Source organism: Mauremys reevesii, linkage group 2 (assembly GCF_016161935.1).
Source record: "Mauremys reevesii isolate NIE-2019 linkage group 2, ASM1616193v1, whole genome shotgun sequence".
NCBI classification, from domain to species: domain Eukaryota; kingdom Metazoa; phylum Chordata; order Testudines; family Geoemydidae; genus Mauremys; species Mauremys reevesii.
Genome location: NC_052624.1, coordinates 255,879,376 through 255,903,165, shown reverse-complemented (window position 1 = coordinate 255,903,165; position 23,790 = coordinate 255,879,376). Strand labels below are relative to the sequence as shown.

Here is a 23,790-nt window from a genome sequence, read left to right as displayed (position 1 = left end):
CTCTAGGGGCCATTGAGTTTTGGGAACCTTTTCTAAAAGCATTGCTTGTTAAGACTGCACAAGCAGCTCTGTATGGCACCAAACATTTGGAGCTAAAGTTATTAAAGTGCCAAGTGGTGGTCTACCATTTCAGTTCTGTCAGTTTGGGTACCATCACTGTGTGCCTGGAATCTTGCCCCTGTGTTTGTGTGTGGTTTTAACCAGACTTTTCTGTTTTGTAAGGAGCAGATTTAATATAGTTAATAGTTTTACTAGTCCTGAAATGGTTTTAGATCAGTGGTCCCCAAACCTTTTACCTTGCGCTCCTCCCTCCCCGAAGCCAGGGCCGGGAATGGGGCCGTGACTCCAGGAGGGTGGGAAGTGGACAAGGGTAATGGGGGCTCGGGCCGGGAGTGGAGCTGTGGCCGGGGCCCTGGGTGCAGGGCCAGGAGTGGAGCTCGGTGGTGCTCGCTCTCTGTCCCTCATGGGGGCTGGCCCAGCCCCCAGCTGCTCCTACATGACTGTTTCGCTGTGCCCCCCAGGGGGTGCGCTATTTTTTATTTACCAATTTTTTGACTTAGAAAAACTTAGGCCAAGTGATTGTATATTTTAAAAATAGTACCAGCAGGTATCTAATGCATTTGACCAAGTAAAAGTGTTAAATTATTGTGCTTATTGTAACTGTGTTTACTAATTTGAACAGGTTCCATCAACAGATAGAAATGCTTTGAGCTCACTCTGGGGAAAATTGGCATCTGAAATTTTAATGCAGAACTGGGATGCAGCCATGGAAGATCTTACAAGATTGAAAGAGACTGTAGATAATAATGTGAGTGAAAGTTTGATCACATTCATATATTTAAGCTGAAGGGTGGGCAGGCTAAGAGAAACATGAAGAAATCTTGCCAGTTTAAAAACACTATCTTTTTTTGGAGCTATCTCTCACTTTGCTCTGAGGAGAAGCTATGGTTTACATTGCTCTTTTGCAGTCTCTTCTTGCCAAGAAATATTTGCAAAGGAGCCATGCCCAATCCTCATCTGTTGGAGAGAGGACCCCAAGTGAGGCTTTTTGGGGGCAGTAAAAAAAAGAGAAAAGAGCAAAAGGGGTAAAAGAGGGTCCTGGAAGACTCCTTGAAAAGAGAGTGGAGAGACTCAAACATACATGGAATTTCAGTTCAAAATCTAAGCCACGAAGAGGAAATAAATGAACGTCAGTAGAATGTCTGTAAAGACACTGATTTATTGAAATTAGTGCAATAAAATATTTTATTTGAATTGTCATATAGCTAAAAATCTCTTGCTCCTTAAAATTATTCATGCTTCCCTTTCATCTGATTTTAAAATGTGAATTTGAAAGATGCTTCCATTAAACTAAAATTTAGATAAATCCCTATCATACAGGCATGTCTGCAGTCTCCAGAAGGATTAAATTAAGGGTGGGGTATCATCAGAAGAATACATGCTGGGGCATCACAGCATGTGGAAGTTGTTTTCTGGTTGAGTACTGAATAGTATTACTATTCCCTGTCCCCATAAGGCATGAAGATGCATTACAATTTTCAGGGCCACATTTGACACACAAGTAACATCTGTCTGAAAACAGTATAAACTAATCTGTGTTCAATAACTGATAAAGATTTGAGAAAATTCCTTTATTTTTGTTTTCAGTATTTGTCATAACCTTGTTCAGTTAGTTTCTTCTGTATTTTGAAGAAAGGGGATCCTGGCATTAGCCTCTAAGTAGCTGTTGTAATCTCCCTCAGAGACTGGGCTTTAAGGCAGTCAATCAGTAGTTCTAACACTAATATTTCAAGAGCTATCTGGAAGTGCTATTTCTGCAAATGATGACACAAATATAGTGTAGTTTTGCAGATTGGGAAATCTGGCATACTTAAGTTTACCTATGTTACCTGTAGTTTGTGGGTATCCTTCACTGTTATGTTTGAATTGTCACCAGCATATCTGTTGTATTTGAATTCTGTTAGGAAAATGCTGTCCATCTTGTCTTAAGAGATAGGATTGATTGGGCAACTTCAAGGGGGCTTGGATTTTTCCTTAAGTCAGAGATGCATCTAGATGTGTCAGCATGGAAGAATAGCTCTACTATTCTTATAGTATAATTTGACTTTCTCTACAACACAGTTAACACTTTGGTAACACATTCCTTTAAGAAATTATTTAACAGTGATGAGTAAAAATATATGAAAATTGTGACAGTACAGGAAACTCGTCTAATTTATTTGTTGGGAGAAATATGGGAAAAATTCTAGTTTCCTCTATAGTATCTTAGGGCTAGTCTACACTGGCAGGCAGCACTTTAACGTGGCTTGTGTAGTCGTGGCAGAGCGCTGGGAGAAAGTTCTCTCACGAGGGAGGTGGCTCCCAGCACTGGTGCTTTACAGTGCTGAAACTTGCTGCGCTCGGGGTGTTTTTTCACACCCCGGAGCGAGAAAGTTGCAGTGCTGAAAAGTGCCAGTGTAGACAAGCCCTTAGTAATGTGGGATGGTCATAAATGGTGTGTGTGTGTGTGTGTGTGTGTGTGTGTGTGTGTGTGCAGGGGTGAGCTGGAGCTGGTTCGCGCGCCCGGCGCCTTATTATTTAAATAGATTTAGAGTTTTAGAACTAATTGTTTCCTAGCTTCGAGCGGCTTTGCCCAGGGCAGTAACCCTGCACACCTGCTTTAATGGGGGGGCAGGGGCAGGAGTGAAAAATCGGGACGGGGTGAGGGGTAATAGAGCCTATTATAAAAAAAGAAAAAAAAATTGAGACTGTCCTGATCAATGTGAAACGGAGCTCATTTCTAGTTCAGCCCCATGTTTTAAAAAAACTTTTTAGGGGGTTAAATTGTCAGGCTTTTCGGTTCTTATCACCTCTCCTGGGAAAAATGTGGTGGTACATGCTGTCGCACATCCCTTAATGTGTGTGTGTAAGTAAGTAGATGGAGAAATGACACTACACAAAGTTTGCTATGTTTCTACAACTATTCCACCACAACATTCACTCTTGAAGTGAGCAGTATTCACTCACGATTCTGGTGACTAGCCTTGTTAGTATGAGGGAAAATCTAGCTGCTGGAATGTTTGTCAGATATCTACTTCTTTAATTTCTGACAGTGGCACTGATTGCCAAAAAAATGACCTGGGAAGAGTGGGTTGATTTATGGTGTCCTTTGTGATTCTGAGAGAGAAACTATTTCAGAGCTGTCTATTTTTAAAGAGATTGACCTTCTAAATGGAAATTTTGAAGGTTTTAGTAAATTTTTAAATGCATTTTGCATTGTCTAGGTGAGTGGCAGCTGATGCCAGGCAGGTTCCTCTTCCTCATCCTCTAACCCCCCTTTTTAAAGTTTCTGAATCTATATGGTTACTGCAGGTTGTGCCAGACTTTGGTGGCTAGGGGAAATTTCAAAAGGAAGAATATCCAGGCTAGTACTGTGACCGCAATTTTTAATGTTAGGATCACTGATCTACTGTGCATGGTCATTACCTTGCAGCTTTCATTGTTTGCCAGTATGCTGGAGGTTGCTGAGTTAACCTGCAGTGAAGTGGTGCTGATGATGGGAGCTGAAACTAATTATTTTTTGCACGTGGGGGAGTTGAATCCCTTCCTCTAGCACATCTGTTACTTAAATTTTACAATCTTTATTTTATTCCTGGGGTGGGGTGATAAAATTGTATCGGCACCAGTTTAAAATTTTATTTTGTCTTGTTTTCAGTCAGTCAGCTCCCCACTCCAGTCTCTTCATATTGTATTATCACCCTCTAAGAGTATTGCAGTGCTAAAAGCAGTATGTAAGGGCGTAGGTAGTGGTGAGCTGGAGCTGGTTTGCATGAACCAGTTGTTACATTTAGAAGCCAGTTTAGAACTGGTTGTTAAAGGGGTGGGCAAACTCCGGCCCGCGGGACCGTCTTGTCCGGCCTGCCTGAGCTCCTGGCTGGGGAGGCTCCCTGGCCCCTCCCCCGCCTTTCCCCCTCTCGCAGAGCCTGGTACCAGCGCTCTGGACCGCTCCTGGGCAGCTCGGCAGCTCCTGCCGCTTTGAGCGGCATGATAAGGGGGTGGTGCTGCGAGCTCCAGTGGGCCGCGCGGCGTCCATACATGCTGCCCATAGCAGCATGGTAAGGGGGCCGGGCTGAGGCTGGAAGGAGGGGTTGTCTAAGGGGCAGGGAGCAGTTGGAGGGGACAGAGGTTCTGGGGGGTGGTCAGGGGATGGGGGAACGAGGGGTGGAGTGGGTAGGGGGTTCTGGGGGGCAGTTAAGGTGGGCGGTCTCAGGCTTGTACTCACGGGGTGGCACTTAATAACCGGTTCCCTACTGGGTCATTGTCAGCACTTTGGTGGCGGGTCATTCACTCACTCCGTGTCTTCGGTGGCACTGAAGGACCTGCCACCGAAGTTCCGTCAAAAACCTGGAGTGAGTGAAGGACCTGCCACCGAAGACCCGGTAGGGAACCGGTTATTAACATTCTGGGAGCTCGTCACTGGGTGTAGGGGGGAGAAAGGCTAACACAGTGTGGGAAACCACTTGTTCTCCACCGTCACCCCCTATAAGAGAGGGCCATGAACCAAATTCAGAATGATAGAGGGGAGATGGAGGGTTATAGCCATTACTATCATGATCCAAGGAGAACTTCCATAGTATAGTCATGTTTTCATTGCATCTTATCTGCACCAGTTTAAAATTTTATTTTGTCTTGTTTTCAGTCAGTCAGCTCCCCACTCCAGTCTCTTCAGCAGAGAACATGGCTCATCCACTGGTCTTTGTTCGTGTTCTTCAACCACCCAAAAGGCAGAGATAACATCATTGATCTCTTTCTCTATCAACCACAGTAAGTTGCTTGTAGTGTAGACATTAACCTTGTAACGAGGCAGAAAGTGGGTGTAGGACAAAAATATTTAACAATGATATGTCCAGTCTTTTCAGCCTAAGGGCTGAACATATTTCAAAAAGATCCAGAGGCTGCATTAAACACTTTATTTGCCTACGTTCCATCAGAGCTCTTTGAATGCCTCACTTCTTTTCCTGAAGACTGGCAGCCCAACAGGAAGCCAGTAATGGAGCAGCAAGAAAACTATGCTGCTTCCTTCCCTTTTCCCTCTCCTTTGGTGCACAGGTTGCCAGTAGGGAGGGGACAGCAGCCATTCATAGCACTCCCATTTTACACCAAACCTTCTGCTAGGGCTGCTGAAGAGGTAGTATCATCTACTTCCTTCCCTCCCTGCTGTGTCTATAGGCCTGATTAACAATTTCATGGTATTGCTCACTTTCAGTTCATAATTATGTACACATTTTCTTGTTGGTCTTTTTCAAGGGCCACAGTTGCCCCTGAGCCACAAGATGGATACAGTTGCTTTAGAATTACAATATGTGTATGAGCTGAAGAATGCAATATTTAATATATGCACTATTGTTACTAGATGTAATTTTTAAACATGTACTTGTGTGCTTAGTTTTGTAGAAAAATATTTGTTAACTTGGATGTAAAGCCTCCTGAATGAATTTAGTTATTTATTTTAAAGTCACAGGCCGCTGATGTGAGGCAGCTTCTCCTCCTGGCAAATTCCTCTGGTTTGCCATCAGGGAGAGGCATATGACCAATGTGATGTCCTTCCGTTTGCTCTGAGCTACAGGAGAAAGGGGTAATAGGTAGCACTGAGTGCTGCTGCTGAGTCTTGGTGCACATTCCACATCACTGAGATGGAGCTGGAAGGCTAATTGTGGATTTGGAGAACGCGTTCATATCACTCCAAGAGTTCCTGAAAAGCTCAGTGGTCAGTTTGCGGGGGAGTTAGCCACTGTAGCACAGATGCCACTCTGCACCTCTTCTGAGACTTGTTGCCCAAGAGCTTCAAATGAGCCAGGAGAGCCCATAGCGGGGAAGAATATAGACAGGGGGATGTAGGAAATTGCAGTGGCAGGCCAGCTGATCCTCAGACACATTATTTCTTCAGCTAGGCAAAGGGAAGGCAGAATCTATTCCCTCCCCCCCCCAACTCCCTGGGTTGGATAACTCTCTTCTGCACAGTAAAAAGCATCACAAACCAAGTAGTCTCACGAAGTCCCTCTGCAGCACTGTACAGGTTAAAAAAGAATTGGTGAAAAGAACATATAGCCCTTAGATGTATGGTCAACACTGCAGTAAAAGACCCACAGCTGGCTTGGGTTAGCTGACTCAGGCTCTCAGGTCTTGGGCTGTGGGACTATAAAATTGCTGTGTAGATGTTTGGGCTGAGTCTGGACATGTGCACTGCAATTTTATAGCTGTGCAGTCCAAGCCCCATGAGCCCGAGTCAGCTGACCCACCCAACCCAGGGGTCTTTTATTGCAATGTAGACATACCCAAGGAAGTCCAAATGAAAGCCCTCTTGGTAGATTAGTTGTCTAAAACCATCTGGGATCTCTGAGAGAATATGAGAGTTGACATCACTTTCATGGTCAATAGTATTAAAGGCTCATAAAATATTGGAGAGAGTTGGTTTGGTCCTCTAAGCGGCAGTGTGAATCAATGAATGCTGTTTTATTTGCTGTTAGCATTAGTACAGTCTGCCAGATTGTAACCGTATTTGGTACAATAAAAACAATTTAAAAAATAATACAATGAAATCTTGGTTATATAATAAAACTGATACAACTTATACCAGTACAAGTAAAAACTGCTAGGATTGCTGGTTTTAGGTGTGGACTTATTTTGATACATTTCTGAAAAAGGGCTCTGGTACACCTCTGGTAATCTTGGATGTCATTAATGTGTAGTAGAGCAAGGTGGGTGTAGCCAGCTTTCAAGGTGTGTATCACTTTACAGATTAAATCCAGTACCTTGAATTGCACTCAGGAGCTGATGGGATCCCATTGAAGTGAATTGAGCACAGGCATAATGAGCTCACATGGGCCTGCTTTTCTAAGCACATGGACCAATGGATTCTGCTGTCCCTTATGTAGGACTATTTTATTCCTCTCTGAGAAAAAACGAGGCTGCATTTTGTCAGCCAATCTAATAGGTTGGTGAAAAATCTTTCACCTATTAACTTAAATATCTGGCTCTCCAAGTACTGGGAGTATTGGTTATCCAGGAGGCCCTCCAAACTGTTGCTCTTTGGCTGCATCCAATTAACATTTTTCTTAAAATTTCCCATCGTTGGTGTAGTAGCAGTGGTAGCAATGGTGGGAAAACAAGTACAGACCTACTGCCACTAGCTCTGTGGAGGAGGCTTTAGAGATGGCTTTTGTTTTCATTCTTGCATGTAGACTGCAGATGTAATGTCTTGGAGTAATCCGGCAGGGATAATTAAAGATGGTGTTGTCAACTAATTTAACTCCAGGTGACTCATCCCAAACCGCTCTTTCCCTAATCTAATCAGTGACTATTAAATTAACCGTTTCATTCCCAATATAAGTGTGTTGGTTTCCATCTCAAACAATTACAACAAGAAATTAAAATTGTAGAAAATATACCATGAAAAGAGATTGTGTCCTGTGTTAATTGTGTTTGGGCTTTATGATGTGGATAGCTGTCCACTATGAACTGCAGACCTTCAACTAGCTTCTCGTATACCCATAAAAGCAGGAAAGAGTCCTGTGGCACCTTATAAGACTAACAGACGTATTGGAGCATGAGCTTTCGTGGGTGAATACGCACTTCGTCGGATGCATCGAAAGCTCATGCTCCAATACGTCTGTTAGTCTATAAGGTGCCACAGGACTCTTCGCTGCTTTTACAGATCCAGACTAACACGGCTACCCCTCTGATACTTGATCGTATACCCATGAAACAGCCATCATATGGTAACATTTTTCAATCACTACCAATCAGGAGGACTTGAATTGATGCTTTCAAATACATTATTTTTATCTTTTACATTATTTTTATCTTTGGTGTAATTATTGATGTTAGAGTAGTTTTGTGGTTTTTTATCTTCTGTTTCTATTTTAATATTTGTATTACCATAGTACTCAATGTTTGGCTAAAATGTGTAAATTAGTAATAATGTTGCATAGTGTTGTACAGCCATGAAAGGAAATAATGTAAAGAGATGAGAAGAGTGTAAGGAAACACTCAAGATTTCCACAATTTGAAGTTTATTAGTTTCACGCACTTAGTTACTTATTAATCTAATATTACTGTAAACGAGCATTAAGCAACAAAGGGATAGTTAATTTAGGAAGAATTCCTTTTCTGTGGATAACAGATATAGCTACTCAGTATCATATTTGCTCCTGTAATATAAATGTAGAATGACAGTGCATTTTTAAATTGGTTACATCATATGTGCTGATAACATTGCCTGATTTCACTCTGAATTTAAAAATGGAGAGAGCTTGTGCTTTTGAATCTCATCAAGATGTAAAACAATATGTAGGATATCAAGTAAATAGATGCAATTAGAGATGAAACTTTGTCTCGGTGACTTAAGATACAGGTGCTATTGAAAGAATGCATTTGTAATATAATTCTTTGTATATTACTTTTCTGAGTCATAGCAGTGCAATCACATTTTTTTATTTAGCAATTGGATTTTTAATCCTTTTTCCTTGTAACAGCATTATAAGAAATGGACTTAACTTTCTAGAAAGTTTTGCATTAACTCTTTTCACATGGAGTACTTCGGGTTACAGGAGAATTTAAAGCTTTTCAGTTTGTTAAATAGTAAAAGAAGGTAGTCTTGAATTAATTAATGTTTTAAATCTTTAATTTTCTTCTACCTGATGAAGGACCAATAAAGTATAATTAAAATGCTGCTTAGAAATGACAGCTGCACATCAAAAGCTTTTTTTTATAATAAGTAGTTTGTCTTGGAGCCTCCAATTTCTGAACATCTGTTTGCAAGCCACATTTTCATCTCAAACAAAAAATAACAAGACACTCTCAAATTCTCACACTGAAAACATTAAACACATTATGTTAATTTTCCTGACTTTGGGTGGGTGTCCGACACATCAGTGGTTGATGAGAATGGTGTCATTTTCAAAGCTTTAAATATTTAGAGCGTTTTGATCTTATTTTTCTAATTTTATTGATACATAGGTGACCTGAAAAAGTTAAAACAAGACATTACTATGTCTTTGCTAATGTTTACTCATTTTCTTTAATAACAAAATGAAACTGGGCATTCCAGAACATCATTTAAAAACTTCTATTTTGGGGAATCTAGTCACAGCCTTAAACGTTTTGGTTGGCCAACCTCCCTGTCTGATGTGATGCATTCATCAGTACACCAGCCTCAATTTACAGAGCTTTCTTAAAAACTCATTTGCTCTATTACAAGTAACATCTAAGATTACTATAACTGAAAAACTAGAGAAATTTAATATTTTTTTCAATTTTATTTTATTTGGTAGAGCTTGGAGCATAATCACTTTCATGGTTTTCCCTGGATGTTCAGATCTGACTAGATTGTTTTAAATTGCATTATATGTTTTGGATTTTAGTTATAGAGAAGTTTTACTTGTTTGAGTTCCAGCAATGAATGTACTTCTGGACTGCATACATGAGTACATCTTCCTGGCAGAACTTGTTAATATGTGAGGGTTGTGTGTGTGTGGGGGGAGACGGACGGACAGTTTTTTGGAGAGAGAACTTAGTGGATTTACGTATTTTGAGCTTGTAACTGAAATATAAATATTAAAATATATTTGAAAGGCTTTTTGAGGCTAAGAAAGTTACAATCTGAAAGAAAAATATTACCTATTCTTAACTTAAAAGGTAAATGAAAGTATCAGAGCTCTTGTTATTCCTATTAGGAAGCAAAAGTTATAGAACAGTCTTGAACCCTGAAATTGAAGGAAAATTGGAAGAATTGTGAACTATTCAGGGGTCTTGGTTTGCTGAATTTTAGAAACTTCTGGAAGGCATGCAGATCATTTATAAAGTGGTTCTATGTAAAGCTATGTAACTCTCACCCTATATTTTGTTCTTCTAAGGGCTGAATTTTCTTCAGGTAGTTTCTTAGGCCTGGTCTGCACTAGAAAATTAGTTCAGTATAACTACGTTGCTCAGGGCCCTGAGCTGCATAGTTAAGCCGACCTAAGTCCCTGTGAAGACAGTGCTAGGTTGACAGAAGAATCCTGCCGTCAACACAGCTACCACTTCTTGGGGTGGTGAGTTGGTTATGTCAACGGGATAATTCCTCCTGTCGCTATAGGTAATATCTACCCTGAAGTGCTACAGCTGTGCCACTGTAGCATTTTAAGTGTAGACAGGCCCTTATTCTGACCATTGTAAATGTAAAAGCTACTGATGAATGGGTGTTAAATTCATATGCTGATGTTTGGTGAGCATCTGTCTATCTTAGCATGCCTAAAATTGAAGAAAGTGGTAGGAAACCAGCAGTTGAATGGACTGACATTTACACACTTCAGAATTGTTTATAGTGTTGTCAAGGGGTGAAAAATAGAAAGGTAGCACAGATACATGCCCATCTCTAAAAGTGCGGAAAGCTTGTTCAGCTTCAAAATCAAATGTGCCATTGAATGAAACTTTATTGAAATGGAAGAGCAGAGCATCAGGATTAATCCTGCAAGTGAGACGTTTTCTTTACATTTGTAAAAGAAATGTAGCCATGATAATGATTTGCTATTCCAGGTCTCTTACAGCTCTTAACAGTCACTTGATTCAAGTCTGCATTTGTCAACCCCAAAGAATCAGATAACTGGTAATGGTATTGTAAAAACTAAACAGCACAGGCTTGAACTTGATCAGCATTCAACTTTGTTTACATCATTGCCTTCATTTTAGTACAAAATAAGCAATTTAAAGAAATTGCAGAAGTACTTTGCCCTGGATGTATTTGTCCTGAAAGATTTAAGCTCTATCTCTAGGTACTGCAAATAAAGAAATACAGGAAACATTAAAGGAGGAACTGAAAGTCACTGTTAACAGTGATGCAAAATGACCCAATAATGGCTACAGACATTTATGCAGGGAAAAGTGTGATCTTAATTTAGTGCCTTCCATTCTAAATCTGAAAAGAAGATTTCAAAATATTATGTCCAGGTTGCTGAAGGTGCATTCCAAGAGTTCAGAGAAAATATTCCTTTTAGGTTTTTGTATCTCATGCCCATTCCCATGGAATTTGATCATCTTTGCTATTTGATCAGACAACCAACATAAAATGAAAATGCTGCTAGGTGCAGTCACCCTAAATGTCTGTTGTATAAGTTTTCAGCATGCTGAAGCTTTTTGAAGTGGTAGTAAACACTAGCAGTCCTACAATACACTGAAGTTTAAAAAAAAACAAAAACAAAAAATCCCAACAACTTTTGCAATCATCCTTAAGGGTTCCTCCTTTGAAAAGGGATTGATGATCCAGCTTCCTGAAGACTCAGTAGCACTGAGAGGAAGATGTTCTCTACATTTGCATGCAACTACCAGCAGTGTGTTGAAGTTTGCACTTCAACACACAAGGAGTACTTTTGATGAAAAAATAGTGTGCTGTTTGTACAAGGAACTCTACAGATGGGCTCTAAATTTACCAAAATAATATAAAGAGAGCTTTGGAGGAGCTACAGATTAGAGGTGTGATGATGCTACTCTTGTCTTATTGGAGTTCTAGCTTGATCTGATGATAAAACTGGAACTACACAAGAAGGTTGAAAATCAAGAAGCTATGGATGTTTTCAAACACTGGCCCACATGAGTGATCTCAATTATCTAACATAATGGTTGAGCCTAGAAGAGGAATATGAGGCTGGAAAATGCTTAATGGATCATAAAGTTAGGTTCTTTACTCTTTCCTGTCATTTAAAATTGAAGAGGTGCATTTCAAGTGCAAACCTATATGTGAAGGAGGTTGTCAGTTTGATGCATCATAATGATTAAAAATAGAGGAAGAATCAGAAGACAAAGTGGTTGAATTTTTGGATTGTTAATACCTGTGTTTCAGTCCATCCCGTTCAGATCAACAGAGCATGTTTTGGGTTTATTAAGATCGGCTTGGTCAAAACTTCATAATAAGGTTCAGAAAAAAATAAACTGGTAAAGGTGTATTGGTGTGAAAGAGTAGCTGAGCAGTAGGCTTAATGGATTAGTAGACTGGGATTTTTCTTGTCAGGTGTTTTTTACTTACACTTGTTTTTGGGATAAATTAACTTTGTAAGACTATCACATGGTATGTTGGATGCTTTCCATTTTATAAATCCCTTCTATGGCTTTATTCACTGAGTGTTTGGCTCGAGAAAAATTGCAACCTTGTGTGATCATAATATGAAATGAAGTCCAATTTAGCATAATTCTCTGAAAATATTTTATAACTGACAACTTTGGTTAACCTAAATAATAAAAAGGCTACTTTATTGGTATATTTATACACACTTGGAAAATAGTACAACATTATATAAAGTTGTCAACTGTTTTTATCTTCTGATGTCACTTAGATGCAAAACTGTACCATTAAAGTTAATTATTAAATATATAAAAATTACAAGTGGAATATTTTCTTCAGGTATCTTAACGCAATACAGACTATGTGCCCCCATATCCTTCGATATCTGACTACAGCAGTCATAACAAACAAGGATGTTCGAAAACGTAGGCAAGTGCTGAAAGATTTAGTCAAGGTTATCCAGCAGGTAAGAAATAAAACACCTTTTTATATATTTGATGTTACTAGAAAATATTTTTCCGTTTCAAGTTTTTCGTAGTGTGTACATTTTTCTGAAAATAAACTTGAATCCCGTGCTTTTACTTTTTGCTGCTTCCAGTGCATCTCTTCTCTTTTTGGGTTCTCTTTAAAAATCAAGAGGGATGAATTGTAAGAAGAAAGAATTATTATATTTTCTCTCATTCTCCCATTTCCCAAATGAAGATGAAAAGCTTTTCTGAGAGATTAGGGGACAAAAAATAAACATGAAAACATTTTGGACCTAACTCTGTTGCTCCCTCTCACATATCCTGTACTACAACTCCCGTTAAAGTGAACAGGAAACCTTGCTTGCCCAACAAGTTTAGGGAATTTGTAAACCATTGAGGCCTGGTCTACACTAAAAAGTTAGATCAACCCAGCTATGTCAGTTAGGGGGTGTAAAAAAACCCTCACCTATAACCAGTGTGGTTAAGCTAACTGAATCTCTGGTGTTAAATATATTCTTCCATCGACCTAGCCACTGCCTCTCAGGGAGGTGAATTACCTATGCTGATGGGCGAACCTCTCCTCTTGGCGTAAGAAGTATCTAAGCTAAAGCAGTACAGCTATACCTTTTCAAGCGTAGACAAGCCCTGAGCCAAAATACACTGACCTAAAAAGCAGTATATCCCTTATATCAAGCTTCTTCCCTAATGACACTTGCACCAGAGTGGCCATTTCAAGATATTTTTAGTCTATCTTTCTAATGAAAGAATCAAGATGCTTACTGAAGGAATGTTTTGATCCATTGTTGGAGTCCTTTGTGTCTTTCGTAGGAAACATGCCACTTCACATCCACATGACTGATTGTTAAACAAATCTTTGTCTTTTAGACGCGTTTGAAAATAATGTTAATATGTCTGATAGTTGTGTTACACATGCTAATGAAATCAATAGAGGCATATAACTGATTTTTCTAAATCTAAAACAAGCTTAGTTAACTATGCAAAATAAAATGTAAAAATTTAAATATTACAGGTTTTCAAAACATTTGATATTAGTGTGTACAGAACTTAATGTATAGTATTAACATTTCAGATTGATAGAAATTAATAACCAACTTCTACCTTGGGTTCCAGTACATTTGAAATCTTGATGCAGTAATGTAAGGCAACATAAAGAAATTAAGCAATAGGATCAGCATTGAATTTTAAAAACATTAAGAATTCTGCCATTGTTTGAAACAATTTGTTATACATAGAAATTTTGTATCCATATTTCTTATTCAAACCAAATGAAGATTGGTTGAAGCAAAATATGTTGTTAGAACATATTTTGATGTTACCAGACCAAAACATGTAGGATACATAATGAAACTTCTCAATACCCATTCAGGGAATAAATCTTCCAACACTCTTTTTATGCTGTTAAGTCACTTCCGTATTTATTATAATAGCTCTGAAGTAATACTTTTCATATGTAGATTTCAAAGCAGTTATCCTGCTTTGACAGGTGGGGGAAGAACTCTAACTGGTGGACTACACTTGAAGGTTATAGAATTATCAGAAACTGATATATTGACCTCCAACTGTTATACTTCCTTAGATTGCAATACCACAGGACTCTAGGCTTTGCTAATTACATGATGGGCCTCAATAAATTGATTAACAAATGTAGTACTTCACAAAATTTAATAGTTGCAAAACTGGATTATAAATGAGCAGATTTATAATTTGTTACGTCCAGTATTGAGAATTTAAGTAGCTTCCTTTCAAAGAAGGAAAAAGTTTATATGGTATTACAAATTGTACATCTTGGTTACGGCTCACTTAAACTGCCAGTTGTCTGTAATACTTGAAGTATCATTTTTCAAGTAAACAAGTTGCATGGTGCCTTTCTATGTTAAAAGTTAAACTTCTTATTTGAGAAGGATTTGAAAGTGTTTCATAATTGAATTATGAACGTCATGGATTTTATGTCAGGTCTAGTGTCATCAGGTTATTTCCTTGTAATTAGGGAAATTATTTTTGTAATGTTTCAATATGAAAAGTAATTCTAAATATTTAGTTTATTAAAAATACAAAATGATTTTGATTGACATTTACACACCGCATCTCATTTTTAAAATGGTAGATCGTTCCTAATCAAATATCCTGTATCAAACTATGGTATGAAATGAAAATACAGCAAATTCAAATTTGTCCCCAAACTTAGATTTTGAAGAAACAAGGTATTTTGAAATGAAACAAAATACGTGTGTTTTTTTTTTTTAAATGAACATTTCAACTGAAATATTACCAGCCCAAATATTGCAGCACTGGTAGTAAAATTGATTCATTTTCATTGTCCAAGGTGTGATAGTTGCAAAAAAAATAAACAAAGCCTCAATAGTAACAGTTCTTCCATTTCTAATAATCTTAGGTGGAATTAGTTACTAAGTTAAATAAAATTGTTTAATGATTTTAAATTGACAAGTATTCTTTTAAATAAGATATTTAAATATGTATCTTAATTGGAAATAAATTGGAAATTGTCAGTGCTGGTTCATTTAAGACATGTAAAATATACTCTTAATTGATTTTGTGAATATTATGAAGTGTTATTTCTTGAAAAATCTTGAAATATCTAATATTCTTGTATGACTTTGACAGGAATCCTACACATACAAGGACCCCATTACAGAATTTGTAGAATGTTTGTATGTTAATTTTGACTTCGATGGTGCCCAGAAAAAACTGAGAGAGTGTGAAGCGGTAAGATTTTTAGCTTGTGTAAACTTAACAATTTTGTAAGTTTCAGATGTTGACAACATAAACATACTAAACGTGGTCTTATAAAAATTCTTTCAGTGAATCTGGCGCTAAATAATCTTTCACCTTTCTTAAATGAAAAGTCTTGTGATTGATTTGGAGCCATTTTTCGACACTTTTTGAAGCAGCTATCACAGATACAGCTATTTTGTCATGGGGTGACAGGCCATCCAGGTCTGCTAGATAGTACAGGTTGAGAGAAACATGAGCCTGCCACTTTGAGAGAAACTAGCCCTGCTCCCCTCCCCAAAGGGCCACTACCCCATGCAGTTTTTGGCACTCTGGTATGAACGTCTGCTTTCCATAATTGCGGAATGATTTTCTTTCAGAAGTATTTAAATAATGCAAAATATATACTTCAACAATGTCTCTGCTTTTGTTTTTTGCACTGTGCAGGTGTTTTCAAGCTGGTTATCAGCAGCAAAGATGTCTGTCTTAGCTTCTCACTCTCTGTAGATCATATAAAACCTTCCAAAATTAATAGGAAAGAAGAAAAATACTGAAAGGTAGTAAGTTTGGCTGCCAAATTGATCAGGCTGGAAAAAAATCCTTTTGCTCAGAACATGAAGTACAATCTGATTGAATTATTGACAAATTTCCTGACCACCAAACACGGAGATCAGAGGAGGCTGAGAGCAGTTGATGGAGCAAAACAGCACTGAGCTTGACATGTAGAGGGAAGAGAACATATGAATAGAACAAAGATTCCACTCAAGCCTTGTCCATATATGGAACATGCTTTGTATTAGAAAATGTGGGTTTTTTTTTTTTTGCCTTGAGTTTGGACAGAGATAATTGTGTAGTTAACTACAGCTAGCAAACATTTTTAAATACAACTGACCTTGCAAACAATAAAGGAAGACTCATGTTTAATGCTAGTTAAAATATTTATAATACATTTTCTAGCCCAGTGCATTTTGCAATTTATAAACAGCCTCTCTGATAGGAGAAAGGGCTTAGATGATCTCAACCACACAAGTAATGCATTGTCAGGTGGGATTTTCAGGAAGAAGTGTATTACTGAGCATGATCGGAAATCTGTGGTGACTGCAGAGAGAGGAGGTTATTCTGTGGGCTTCTTTCACCTGTAAAGACTGTCATTTTTACCTAAAGGATAAGCAAAAGTTCATAAATTCGCAATTTCCATGCTGTAAAGCTCTGAGTCATATGACTCAAGTATACCAGGATATAACAGACAACAGCTGGCCCTCCTGGCTCCTGCGTCTTCTAGGCTCAGATAAAGTCAGCCAGAGACCTTGGGTTCTGAAACCATTGGTGTTTTTACACCTCTACCCCGATATAACGCGGTCCTCAGGAGCCAAAAAAAATCTCACTGGTGTGGCAGCGGGCTGATTCTGCAGTCTTGCTGCTCAGCACCCTGTCGCACACGGTAATTGAACTGTGAAATAGATCTTCACTATTGATAGGTGACTTGATTTGCTTTTCCACTTGTTTAATGTGTAGGTATTAGTATTTAGCACGTTATGTTTGTGTAATTTTTGTGCTGCATAGTGCGTGGCATATTTTCACATGTATCTGCTAAGGTTATTGCAAAAACATAAATTTTATATTTTGTCTGTAGAAATAACTGAAGCAGATTATTCGTAGATCAGAGAGATCATTGTAATGAATCATCTGTGATTGAGTCTACAGTTCTGAAACCTTGGCTGCTGTAGAATAGCATAGTTCTAAATATTTTAAGTTAAGAGAAATGGGTACAGATTCTGTAACAGCATGTTCTTATTTTACCTTGTTTCCTCCAAACTTGATACTAGTAATTTTAATATTTAGCTACAGAATAACTTCATTTGCTCTACAGAGCAATCTGCTTTGTGAGTAAAGGTTATAACTCCTGAAACAATGTACTTACATTTCAGTGTTGCTACATGGGTGGGATGAAAATTCCTATAGTTACAAATTTAACCTATTACCATAATTATCTGATGGAAAATCTAAGGCTTGTGTAATTACTGGGGTTGTGGGTTAGTAGAGAAGGGAATATTGTATTCATGCAATTGTGAACTTCCTCTTGATGGCACTAGAGTCAATATAGCTCTGGTAGAATGAGCTACAGTCTGTTTTGGCATGCACATAAGCAGAATTGTTGAGGTCACTGTCCACTTAATATTTTCCCAGAATTGCAAAAGTGGAAGTGGAAATCTTGGAGTGAGGAAGAGAAAATAAATATATTGTTTTACTGTTGTAGAGAGCTTTTAATAAAATATTGAGAATTGGAGGACTAATCATCCCCTTATTGGATGAAGAGTTGGATAAAAATTGCACATATACAACAGACAGGATAATTGGGTTTTAGCAGATTATGTTCTGAAAATTTGTGTGTTTAATCTGTAAAGCTCTGGGTATGTTTTAAAATATTCCAGAAACTACTTCAGAAGACATTAATCACTGGGGTTAGTTACTGAGGCTATCTGCATGAGTACGTACTTCAGATATTGTTTCTATCATTATTCTCTTTTCCCCTGTGTTTACAGGTGCTTGTGAATGACTTTTTCTTGGTGGCGTGTCTTGAAGACTTCATTGAGAATGCTCGTCTTTTTATATTTGAGACTTTCTGTCGTATTCATCAATGTATCAGCATTAGGTAAGAAAACCATAAACAAATGCAATAATGAACTTTTAAAAAATTTAACCCTTTAATTTATGTTTTAGGCAATTGAGGGCTGTTTGTGCTCCAATAAGAGTCCGCCATTTTCAGAGAAAAGGAAAAGCATTGCCTAAAATAAATACAAATGGAAAGATTCACTTGTAGTTTGTAATAGGTTTTGCATTTATGTATAAATATTTATAATTCCCTGTTTTTACATGCATTTATCTTTTTTTGAAAAACTCTCCTATAAAGCTGGTCTCTGCCTAAAGGTAAATAATTTTTGGGGGGAGCATTGAAGCTTTCAGAGCCCATGTTGAACTGGTAGGGCTGGCAGCTGAAACCAACTTTTACTCGTTACTGGAACAAATTTGATATGAAAGTTGCTGTATGAAAGCTACGCATTCTTTTTTTTTTTTTTTTAAGATAAAGTTTTTAAAACTTAGAGGTCTAGCTACATCGGGAGTAGCCTTTTTGCTCAGTTTGTTCTGGGAGGGACAGGGATTGATGTTGGGGGGTGGGGAGACTGCTGAGCATGCCCAGTAGGCATCTTCTAATTTGGCAGATCCTAATGAAGCTGTGCTTCTTAGCATCACCATAGAAGTCTTGGAGAAATGCACACACTATCTGACCTGCTGCTGACTGTCTTCACTTCCCTATCTACATACACACTGTGCCTAGCTTTTTATTAGTTCATCTAATGGAATCGTTGTTTTTGGCTTTTGGAGGTAGTAATCAGGGCCGGTGCTTCCATTAGGCGACCCTAGGCGGTCGCCTAGGGCACCAGGATTCGGGGGGCGGCATTTTGTGCCCTCCCCACGGGGCGCACGGAAGCTTCCGGTTCCGCTCCCATCGCGCCGCCGAAAAAGGACCTTCTGCCGACGTGCCGCGGAAAACAGCGGCAGTCAATTGAGCAGCTCAATGACTGCCGCTGTCGCCTGCGGCATTTCTGCGGAGGGTCCTTCTTCGGCGGCGCGATGGGAGCGGAACTGGAAGCTCCCGTGCGCCCCGTGGGGAGCACACAAAATGCCCCCTCCAATTCTGCCTAGGGCGCCAGAACCCTGGCGCCGCTCCTGGTAGTAATACCTCAGAACTACATTTTCTATACTCTGTTATAACCAAGGTAACTTCTTTCACAGCAAAACAGATGTGTTTATTTCTGCACAGTTCTGTTTTGAGCTGATTAATTTTTATGTAGTATATTGCCAAGTAGATTGTAGCACTGAGCTGCTGGAGTTTATTATGAACACAATCACTAAATCCTCTTTCCACTATCAGCAGCATTACATATATCAATTGTATAACCTCCCTTGAGGGTCTCAAGTGATACTAGTATCTCTAGCACACACTTCCTGGTTTGAGTCTAATTTTAGGCCCTGGTTTACTCTCCAACTACTGTTGAGGTAGAAGGCTGCGGTTAGACATAGTTGTAACTAGGTCATGGCCAGTATGGTTAAGTTGTGGTGTAGTTGGAACTTAACCGTGTACCGCATAACCATTTTAAAATCCTCTGTAGTCTAAGCCTTTTGAACAGTTGTGTGGTGGTGGTGTTTTGGGGAGAGGGGAGGGATTTAAAAAAGAAACGTTGAGTTCTGTTTGATGTTACCAGTAATCTCTATCTTTGAATATCACGTGGTTCCCCATCACCAGTGATGGAAATTGGAACTATATGTACTAGTGGACAAACATCCCTAGACGGATGGAGTTTAGAGAAGATATTCAGATTTTCATCAAAATATATTCTAGTAAGTAAGTATTTTTTATGTAGCATATTTTCAGGATTAAATTAAAAATCAGTTTATTAGAGAAATGTTGCCAGAAACTATTAATGTAGTGGTACAATGCTAGTGAAGCTGACTACTTTGAGATCTATCATGTGTTTCTGAAATGTAAAAGCAGCTCTAAAATGAAACTTGGAAGAATTCTCAACTGTAGATAAAGACAGAATATGGAAGTGGTATTTCAGCACTTATCCAAAAATATGCTTCTGCATCCCTTTGTATCACTTTGTTAAAGAAACAATTAAGATGTTTAACTTCAACAGAGATAGAATTGGCAAAAGACTCTTTTTGGTATGTCATGAAGTCAGCAAAAAGTTCATTTTCCTGTTTTTGTAGTTATAGTAGATACCCGGACAAAAAGTAACTTTTATTCCAGCAATCTCTGCCTAAATGCTTTTCATGACCTATTTTTCATTATTCAGCATAATTTGTCGTCTTAAACTGATTTTGAAAGTGTTTTTAAATGTCTGGAATTCATATTTACTAGATAATTGTTGCCTTACAGGACAGTAATAGTCACGATGAAATGCTAAGGGAGATTAGAAAGGCTCTCAAAATAAAGAACTCAATAATACTGGGGGATTTCAATTATCCCCATATTGACTGGGTGCATGTCACCTCAGGACAAAATGCAGAGACAAAATTTCTCAATACTTTAAATGACTGCTTCTTGGAGCAGCTGGTACAGGACCCCACAAGGAGAGAGGCAATTCTCGATTTAGTCTTGAGCGCAGCGCAGGATCTGGTCCAATAGGTAACTATAACAGGACCGTTTGGAAATAGTGACCATAATATAACATTTAACATTCCTGTGGTGGGAAGAACACTGCAACAGCCCAACACTGTGGCATTTAATTTCAGAAAGGGGAACTATGCAAAAATGATGAGGTTAGTTAAACAAATTAAAAGATACAGTGACTAGAGTGAAATCCCTGCAAGTTGCATGGACACTTTTCAAAGACACCATAATAGAGGCCCAACTTAAATGAATACCCCAAATTAAAAAACACAGTAAAAGAACTAAAAAAGAGCCACCGTGGCTTAACAACCATGTAAAAGAAGCAGAGAGATTAAAAGCCATCTTTTAAAAAGTGGAAGTCAGATTCTAGTGAGGTAAATAGAAAGGAACATAAACACTGCCAAATTAAGTGTAAAAATGTAATAAGAAAAGCCAAAAAGGAATTTTAAGAACAGCTAGCCAAAAACTCGAAAGATAAAAAAATTTTTGTTAAGTACATCAGAAGCAGGAAGCCTGCTAAACAACCAGTGTGGCCCTGGATGATCAAAATACAAAAGGAGCCCTTAAAGACAATAAAGTCATTGCAGAGAAACTAAATGAATTCTTTGCTTCAGTCTTCACGACTCAGGATGATAGGGAGATTCCCAAACCTGAGCTGTCCTTTGTAGGTGACAAATCTGAGGTGTCACTAGAGGAGGTTTTGGAATTAATTGATAAACTTAACAGTAACAGGTCACTGGAACCAGATGGCATTCACCCAAGAGTTCAGAGAGAACTGAAACGTGAAATTGCGGAACTGTTAACTATGGTTTGTAACCTGTCCTTTAAATCAGCTTCTGTACTCAATGACAGGAAGATAGCTAATGTAACGCCAATATTTAAAAAGGGCTCTATAGGTGATCCCAGCAATTATAGACCGGGAAGTCCAATGTCAGTACTGGGCAAATTAGTTGAAACAATAGTAAAGAGTAAAATTGTCAGACACATAGAAGACCATAAGTTGTTGGGCAATAATCAACATGATTTCTGTAAAGGGAAATCGTGTTTTATTAATCTGTTAGAGTTCTTTGAAGATGTCAACAAGCATGTGGACAAGGGGGATCCAGTGGACATAGTCTACTTAGATTTCCAGAAAGCCTTTGAAAAGGTCCCTCACCAAAGGCTCTTATATAAATTAAGTTGTCATGGGATAAGAGGGAAGATCCTTTCATGGATTGAGGACTGGTTAAAAGACCGGGAAAAAAGGGTAGGAATAAATGGTAAATTCTCAGAATGGAGAGGGGTAACTAATGGTGTTCCCCAAGGGTAGGTCCTAGGACTAATCCTATTCAACTTATTCATAAATGATCTGGAGAAAGGGGTAAACAGTGAGGTGGCAAAGTTTGCAGATGATACTAAACTGCTCAAGATAGTTAAGACCAAAGCAGACTGTGAAGAACTTCAAAAAGACCTCACAAAACTAAGTGATTGGGCAACAAAATGGCAAATGAAATTTAATGTGGATAAATGTAAAGTAATGCACATTGGAAAAAATAACCCCAACTATACATACAATATGATGGGGCTAATTTAGCTACAACAAATCAGGAAAGAGATCTTTGAGTCATTGTGGATAGTTCTCTGAAGACATCCACGCAGTGTGCAGTGGCAGACAAAAAAGCAAACAGGATGTTAGGAGTAATTAAAAAAGCGATAGATAATAAGATGGAGAATATCTTATTGCCGTTATGTAAATCCATGATACACCCCCATCTTGAATACTGTGTACAGATGCGGTTTCCTTATTTCAGAAAAGATATACTGGCATTAGAAAAGGTTCAGAGAAGGGCAACTAAAATGATTAGGGGTTTGGAACAGGTCCAATAGGAGAGATTAAAGAGACTAGGACTTTTCAGCTTGGAAAAGAGGAGACTTAAGGGGAGGATATGATAGAGGTCTGTAAAATCATGAGTCATGTGGAGATCATTACCTGTTAGGTTCATTCCCTCTGGGCACCTGGCATTGGCAACTGTCAGTAGACAGGATACTGGGCTGGATGGACCTTTGGTCTGACCCAGTATGGCCATTCTTAGGCTATGTTCTTATGTTTTATGATATATGCTGGTCATATTTAATCTGGCATTTATGTTCTCTTATTTATTCACATTTTAAAGTGTTCATTCTTCATATGCCACTTTTTTATTTGGAGAAGCAAAAGAAATGTCTTCTGTAAAGTGTAGTGCCACTCCTGACCAAAATACCCAGTGCATCAGTGAGTTAAGGAATCTTCCCTTTCTCCTTCAAACACACTATGGTCCAACCAACATTGAAGAAACCCACTCTGAATACGTTTATTCTAGCCAATTGCCGCCCAGTGTCAAACATGAGCAAGCTTATTGAAAAGATAGCCAGTCTTAACTACAAGTTCAGCTGATTGAAGATAACAGTTTAGACCTGATACAATCTGAATTCTGGCCAAGACATGGAACTGAAACTGTTTTAGGGGCACTGATGGATGATCGCTTCTTGTCAGCAGATAAGAGGGCGAACATCCCTTTTCATCTTCCTCGACCTTCTGCAGCATTTGACACTGATCATGAGCTGTTGTTTTCTCACCTGAGAGGTGGCAGGGATCCAGGGAAGTGTGCTAAAGTGTGTTAAGTGCTGGAAGGCATACCCAATGGCTGGTGACTGGAAATTGCACCTCTACCTCTGCACCTCTACCTCTGGACCTCCAGTTTTTTTCAGTATCTACATATAGCCACTAGATGAACTTGGCAGATGACATAGACCAGGGGTTCTCAAACTGAGGGTTGGGACCCCTCAGGGGGTTGTGAGGTTATTACATTGGGGGGTTGCGAGTTGTCAGCCTCCACCCTAAACCCCGCTTTGCATCCAGCATTTGTAATGGTGTTTAAATAAATTAAAAAGTGTTTTTAATTGATAAGGGTGGGTCTCACTCAGAGGTTTGCTGTGAAAGGGGCCACCAGTACAAAAGTTTGACAACTACTGACATAGACTCAAGTGCCACGACATACAGCTGAGACACAGGTTTACCTATCCTTCTTCACATATGACTGGACTTGACAGAACTGGATTTTTGAGATTCAAAAAGTTAAAGCTTTATAACAATAAAGCAATAATCATCGTCAGGATCACATATCAAAATATACAAAGTGTAAACATCCTATTGGAAGTTGCTCAAATACTATGATGAGCATTGTATAAAAACCTATATTGAGTAGAATACTACCAAAACTGAGCTTGTAGTTAACAAGCACATGGTTGACTCTGCTTGATGTGAGTAGATGACTCTTAAGTTTTTTATATTGGTTGTGTTGTAT

The 23,790-nt window shown here is 38.6% G+C and overlaps 1 protein-coding gene across 1 annotated transcript in view; it reads left to right on the top strand.

Moving 5' to 3' along the window:
* EIF3E (eukaryotic translation initiation factor 3 subunit E) overlaps window positions 1-23,790 on the top strand; it is a 56,126-nt gene that overhangs the window by 20,809 nt on the left and 11,527 nt on the right. The window contains exons 6-10 of the mRNA XM_039526575.1: window positions 683-808; window positions 4,679-4,803; window positions 12,413-12,539; window positions 15,184-15,285; window positions 17,835-17,944. Coding sequence (XP_039382509.1) covers window positions 683-808; window positions 4,679-4,803; window positions 12,413-12,539; window positions 15,184-15,285; window positions 17,835-17,944 — 590 coding nt within the window. The remainder of the gene's footprint in view (window positions 1-682; window positions 809-4,678; window positions 4,804-12,412; window positions 12,540-15,183; window positions 15,286-17,834; window positions 17,945-23,790) is intronic.